This window comes from Salmo salar, chromosome 04, assembly GCF_965601325.2.
Source record: "Salmo salar chromosome 04, fSalSal1, whole genome shotgun sequence".
Classification (NCBI taxonomy): Eukaryota; Metazoa; Chordata; class Actinopteri; order Salmoniformes; family Salmonidae; genus Salmo; species Salmo salar.
This window is the reverse complement of record NC_138294.1, coordinates 46,194,141-46,201,346: the sequence shown is the minus strand read 5'-3', so window position 1 is coordinate 46,201,346 and position 7,206 is coordinate 46,194,141. Positions and strand designations below refer to the sequence as shown.

At 39.7% G+C, this 7,206-nt stretch overlaps 1 protein-coding gene across 1 annotated transcript; it reads left to right on the top strand.

Annotated features, from left to right (window-relative positions):
* Positions 1-4,457: 4,457 nt before the first annotated feature.
* Positions 4,458-6,700, top strand: sat1a.2 (spermidine/spermine N1-acetyltransferase 1a, duplicate 2). Its single transcript, XM_014196207.3, has 6 exons — positions 4,458-4,744; positions 4,948-4,999; positions 5,104-5,187; positions 5,610-5,711; positions 6,245-6,285; positions 6,420-6,700. The coding sequence occupies exons 1-6, from the start codon at positions 4,679-4,681 to the stop codon at positions 6,591-6,593; spliced, it is 519 nt and encodes a 172-aa protein (XP_014051682.1). The 5' UTR covers positions 4,458-4,678; the 3' UTR covers positions 6,594-6,700.
* The last annotated feature ends 506 nt before the right edge of the window (positions 6,701-7,206 follow it).

The following is a 7,206-nucleotide window of genomic DNA, read 5'->3' as shown; positions in this document are numbered from 1 at the left end:
TAGTTACATAGGCAGCAGGTACTGTGTAATTACATTGTAGGTATAGTTATGGTACTTACAACTGTGATGTATTTGTGGTTTGTGCAATTCGGTGCAATTTACATTGCCATTTCATTGAGTCTTCTTGGGTATGACGCTACAAGCTTGGTACACCTGTATTGGGGGACTTTCTCCCGTTCTTCTCTGCAGTTCCTCTCAAGCTCTGTCAGGTTGGATGGGGAGCGTCGCTGCACAGCTATTTTCAGGTCTCTCCAGAATTGTTCAAGTCCGGGCTCTGGCTGGGCCTCTCAAGGACATTCAGAGACTTGTCCTGAAGCCACTCCTGCGTTGTCTTGGCTGTGTGCTTTGGGACGTTGTCTTGTTGGAAGGTGAACCTTTGCCCCAGTCTGCGGTCTTGAGCACTCTGGAGCAGGTTTTCATCAAGGATCTATCTGTACTTTCCTCCCTTCATCTTTCCCTCGATCCTCACTAGTCTCCCAGTGCCTGCCGCTGAAAAATGTCCCCACAGCATGATGCTCCCACCATCATGCTTCACCATAAGGATGGTGCCAGGTTTCCTCCAGACGTGACGCTTGGCCAAAGGCCAAAGACTTCAATCTTGGTTTCATCAGAACAGAGAATATTGTTTCTCATAGTTTGAGAGTCTTTAGGTACCTTTTGGCAAACTCCAAGCGGACTGTCATATGCCTTTTCCTGAGGAGTGGCTTCCGTCTGGCCACTCTACCACAAAGGCCTGATTGGTGGAGTGCTGCAGAGATGGTTGTCCTTCTGGAAGGTTCTCCCATCTCCACAGAGAGCTCTGTCAGAGTGACCATTGGGTTCTTGGTCAACTCCCTGACCAAGGCCCTTCTCCCCCGATTGCTCAGTTTGGCCGGGCGGCCAGCTCTAGGAAGAGTCTTGATGGTTCCAAACTTCTTCCATTTAAGAATGATGGAGGCCACTGTGTTCTTGGGGATCTTCAATGCTGCAGAAATGGTTTGGTACCCTTCCCCAGATCTGTGCCTCGACACAATCCTGTCTCGGAGCTCTACGGACAATTCCTTTGACCTCAATGCTTGGTTTTTGCTCTGACATGCACTGTCAACTGATTGACCTTGTATAGACAGGTGTGTGCCTTTCAAAATCATGTCCAATCAATTGAATTTACCACAGGTGGACTCCAATCAAGTTGTAGAAACATCCCAAGGATGATCAATGGAACCAGGATGCACCTTAGCTCAATTTCGAGTTTCACAGCAAAGGGTCTGAATACTTATGTAAATAAGATATGTTTTTTATTTTGAATACATTTGCACAAAAAAAGTTAATCCTACTTTTCCTTTGTTATTATGGGGTATTGTGTGTAGATTGATGAAGGAAAAAAACATTTGATCAATTTTAGAATAAGGCTGTAAGTAACAAAATGTGGAAAAAGTCAAGGAGTCTGAATACTTTCTGAAGGCACTGTACATAAGTTTTAGGTCATTTGATTGACCATCCCTTCTCAGCCTTCTCTTGTGACACATCCTAAACACGTCATATGTGTTTCTGATGGTACAGTGAAACAGATGTGTATGCATATAGGATAACATTGTAAGACCTTGGGTTGTAAGACCTTGGGTGTATTCACTAGGAACCAAACACCTCACTTGTACAGGTTACCCACTTGACATGCACTGAAAAAGGACAAATATAAGCACCCCCCATTTGACATTTTTAATTTGTCCAATATAAACTTGTTTTCTTGCTTAATGTTTTCTGTTTGGAGTAAACTGTTTCTGTTGCAAAACGAATGAATACACCCTGTTTTACAATGGAGGTGTCACGCGAATACTGTAGCCTACACCATGTGACAAGGACATGTTACATAAATGCATGACATGGCCATCACATAGCCTACTTTGTGTGTGTGTGAGTGACAGAGAGGTAATTTTATCATTGTGTACTGATTTAATAACTTTAAAAAAAAATGGAACCATCATATAAAATCAAGTACTCTATCTAGGGCTAGGCGAACAGGACATTAAAGTTACCCTATAGTTTAGTGTTTCCCAACCAGGGGTACTTGGCCTATCTACAGGGGGTACTTGAGGAGACTCATAAGACCATAGGCTTACTGGTCAAATGTACATGAGGGTGTACTTCAGGCAGAGCAAAATATACTTGGTGGTACAATAACCGAAAAATGTTGGGAACCACTGCCCTATTTAAACCTATTTTAGAGATTCTTTAGAATGCATGTAGGCCTACATTCATTGTCATCAAGAGCAGCCATGTCAAAGTCCGACATACAGGAAACGATGCTGCATTCAAAACAACTGGGAACTGGGAAATCTCTGACTTCCAACTTCAGTGTGTTCAAGGCAACTGGGAACTCAGGGAAAAAAACAAACTTCTATTGGGTAAAATCGTTTTGAATTGTCATCAAACTCGGAATTCTTAGTTGGAAACTCTGGCATATTTTTAGAGCTCTTACTTTTCCGATCTTTCAGCGTTCCCAGTTGTCTTGAAAGTACCATAAACCCTAACCTTAACCATTTGAAATGTCAACGTCAATAGGGTAGGGATGTCCTAAGGATGCCGGACAGCACGGATCATTTATATATATATATATATATATATATATATATATATATATATATATATATAGACTTTTTTTGGGGGGGGGGGGGTTTGTGTTTTTTATTTTTCAAGTCAATACAGAGGGTACATGGGGGAACACAAGTATATATAAATAATATACAAAGGACAATTGGGCTAGGGGGTACAATATCACATTACACAAGGACCTTAAGGGACATACATACACTTATTATTCTAACAGCTTTTTGTTAGTAGAGTATTTAATTGTCTTAAAATACAGTTCAATTTCTTTTTGTAAGGTAAGAAAATGTGGTGTTTTATTTGTAAATTTACATATGTGAATATGAAATTTGGCCAAAAGTATAATGAAATTGTTTCAGCTTATTTCTATCGTAGGTAAATAATCCAAGCAGTACATCTCTCCACAATAGTGTAAGATCTTCATAAATGTGTACAATTATAATTCTACTGATGTCTTGCCACAGTTGCCTTACATGAATACAATGCCAAAGATGCATCACCGTTTCTGGGTGGTCATTACAAAAGGTACAATTTAAGTTGATGTTTTTCTTAAACTTCTTCATATAGTGGTTGGCAGGATAATATTTATGAATAATTTTAAAGGAAACGTCCTTAATTTTGTTAACAAGTAGGTATGTGGCAACATCCAAACTTTTCCCCAACAGATATTATCAATAAAATCGTTTCAATAAGGCAGGACATAAGGTGTGGATACAACATCCTGCTGAAACAAGGTTCGTATCGCTCTGTTGTTGAATGGACCAAAAGAGAAACAAATCTTTCCTACTGATGAGTCAACAGGGTGAATAGAAGGTAGGTCCTGAGGGTCAGGTCTTGACACGTTCCTGGATAATAAAGCAACACCTGAGGGAATGGCGTCTAAAACAATCGCAAAATCTTTTAGCGTTACAGGAATCTTATAAAGTGATAAGAATTCCTTTTAATTAAGTAAAAAGTTGGCTCACCAATAGGACATTATTTCGGCACCAATATTCTAAAAACAAATGAGTATTTTTATACAATATATCCCGATTATTCTATATATAATATCTGTGTGGATAAAAATTATGCTTATAAATTAAAGACCATGACAAGAAAAACTGCCGATGAAAAGCAGTTTCACTGGAACTTTGTCAATATTATAATTGCAAACCAACATGAAGTTAAGGCCACCAAAAGTAGAGAAGACCGACATGATGAGGAATACAATTCCATGTAGAAGTTGGTCTTCTTAGGAATTGTTTTATCCAATTGATCCTAAAAGTATTATTTAAGGTAGTAAAGTCCAGAAAATTCAGCCCACCATACTCATGTGTTCATTACAAAAGTTTTCCTAATGTAATGGGTACGGTTTCTCCACAGAAAGTTGAAAAGCATCGGGTCCTACTCCTTGCTTATTTAACCGTCAAAAAATAAATTGAGCGCCATATGTTAGCCTAGAGATACCCTCAGCCATGGTTATTAGGACTCTTCCTTTAAAAGATAACTCCCTCTGTAGCCATTGATTTAGCTTCTTTGGGTTTTTTTTTAATAAGAGGGTTAAAATGTAGTAAGCCTCTAGACTTCTGATTCTTAGTAATGGTTATGCCTAAATAAGTAAGTTCTTCTTTCACTGGAATACGATAATATGAAGATGTCACACAATCTTTGACAGCCATGAGTTCACATTTATTAATGTTAAGATATAGACCAGATGCTTTGGAAAAGGATTGTATCACATTGATCGATATGTGAATTTGGTTGGCGTCTTTCAGAAAGTGTAGTATCGTCAGCCGGCTGGTTTATAATTAGTACAGCTCATGAGTCATGGGAAGTAGAGACCCGATGACGTCAACCGTTATTTGTTAAGCTATTTTCCCGTTTAGTCTTCCGGGATGTGATTGTGACGCGTTTACAGAATGTGTTTAAAAGAGGGTGAAGCGCTCAATAAAGTCAGTAGCTGCCAGCGACCAAAGCGAATGTAATTCCGCTCGTACTGGAATCCTAAACGTATTGCAGGGGGGTCAACTCCTAAGAAGCGGATGAAGAAACAGGTTTTGCTTATTTTCACATTCAGAGGACTTGTTAGAAAAGGGAAAAAGAGTAAAAAAAGAAAATGTCAAATTTCATATTACGGAAAGCCGAGCCCAAGGACGTGTCAGACATATTGCGACTCATAAAGGTAAAAGGATGCGTGTATTCAACGATGTATGTATGTATGTATGTATGTATGTATGTATGTATGTATGTATGTATGTATGTATGTATGTATGCGTTTAAATCTCCGTAGTTTAAGTTATAATCACAGACATAGCCTAAGCATATTTTTCAATATTATGACATTTGACTTAACAACAATACTTTTTTTATTCCCTATTATTTAAGGAACTTGCGAAATTTGAAAAAATGGAAGAGCAGGTCATCTTGACCGAGAAAGGTAACGTTAAGTCCACTTGTATGTGTGTAATTGCTGATTATTGTAAACATATCAAATGTTTCCCCAACAAATCAGAAGTCCCTGACTTTACAATTTACTTTCAGAACTACTAGAGGACGGCTTTGGGGATCATCCATTCTACCATTGCGTCGTTGCAGAAGTTCCTGAGGATAAGCAGAGCTCAGACGGTAAGCCATGTTGTAATTCTGTTAACAGAATGTCAGATCGTAAGGAAATGGTGCAAAGGTTTGACAATCAAGATTTCAAACATTTATGGCTAGTGAAAAAAAAGAACGGAAGCGCTGCTAAGGTACACAATAGTACGTGTTGGTAGACACAACACAATGTATGGTTAGTGTTGGTGGGCATAACTCAAAGTGAATCATGATCTGGAGTTTGGAATTTAATGTTCTCAATTCTCAGAGAAACTCCTTTTAAATCCTCAGTGATATCATAACTAGGGCCCAAGTTTTTCCTGACCATGAAAATCCCCTTCATCATAACACAAAAATATCATACTCAATAAGCCAAGTGGGATTTTGTCAGATCCTAGTAGTTTTACACAAACACTTACCTGCCGGTTTTGATGTGGATGTTTTCACTGTTTTAGGATACACTGTCATTGGGTTTGCCATGTACTACTTCACCTATGACCCCTGGATTGGGAAGCTTCTCTACTTAGAGGACTTCTATGTGATGAAGGAGTTCAGGGGTAAGTCTATGATGGTGTGTTACATCAAAGAAATAGGGTTGGTTATATTTGTCCTGTTTCACACATGTATAAGTGTGTGGTGTGAAATGAACTGCGTTTTTCGCATATCCCACACCCTCAGAAAGGGAACGTCACAGCCAAGGATCAGCCATTATTGACACCCTCGGAAAGGGGACATCACAACCAGGGATCAGCCATTATTTACAGCGACCTTGGAGGAATTAGGGCAGGGTTTCCCAAGCTCGGTCCTCGGGACCCTAAGGGATGCACATTTTGTTTTTTGCCCTAGCTGAATCAGCTGTGTAGTTAGGTCAAAATCCAAAACGTGCACCCCTTGGGGTCCCGAGGATCGAGTTTGGGAAACACTGGGTTAAGATTAAGTGCCTTGCTCAAGGGTAGATCATTTGGTTTTTCACCTAGTCGGCTTGGGGATTCGAACTAGCAACCTTTCGGTTACTGGCCCAACGCTGGCAACTGAATCAGGGTCCATGGATCCAGGGCTTAACTGCCAATCTTTGATCCTGTTTTCTCAGGTTATGGTATTGGGTCCGATATCCTGAAGGTTCTGAGTGAGGTAAGTCTATATGACATTTTTGCAATCAATTTACTGAACGCATAGATCAGTCCAGCCTATGGAAAACTCCCATCCTATAGGCAAGGCTATATGATGACCCTGTCTAACTTTGTTTAATGTCCTCCCTTCCTCAGACGGCAGTTAAGACTCGCTGCAGTAGCATGCACTTCATCGTAGCAGAGTGGAACAAGTCGTCCATAGAGTTCTACAAGCGCCGTGGAGCCTCAGACCTGTCCGATGAGGAGGGCTGGCGACTCTATGCGATTGATAAGGATGACCTGCTGAAGATTTCTGCAAAGAAACGATAAATTCAGCAAATTACCACTGATTACTAACGGCAATGCCTTCCCTTTCGTTTGTTAATGTCAATGTTCTTTAAAAGAAATATGTATTTCAATAAATAAATACAAAAACAGTTTGTTCAACTTCTTCCTGCAAGACCTGTTATACATCTGGGTGGTTTTGAAACTCGAAGTCAGTATGTTTCATTTACTCATGTCTGATAATGGTTGTGATTGACCTTCCATAAGCAAAAAGGAGAACTATCCTAGTCATGTGACCCTGTACTGGAACATAGATTTCAACATGAATCAGCATGTATAGATAGTTTATAAATGGCTTGATGATAACTTCTGGCTCAGAAGGAGAAGTGTGTGCTTGTTTATGGAAGGACAGACCTGTTATACATCTGGGTGGTTTTGAAACTCGAAGTCAGTTTGTTTAATTTACTCATGTCTGATAATGGTTGTGATTGACCTTCCATAAGCAAAAAGGAGAACTATCCTAGTCATGTGACCTTGTACTGGAACATAGATTTCAACATGAATCAGCATGTATAGATAGTTTATAAATGGCTCGACGATAACGTCTGGCTCAGAAGGAGAAGTGTGTGCTTGTTTATGGAAGGACAGACTTCTTAAC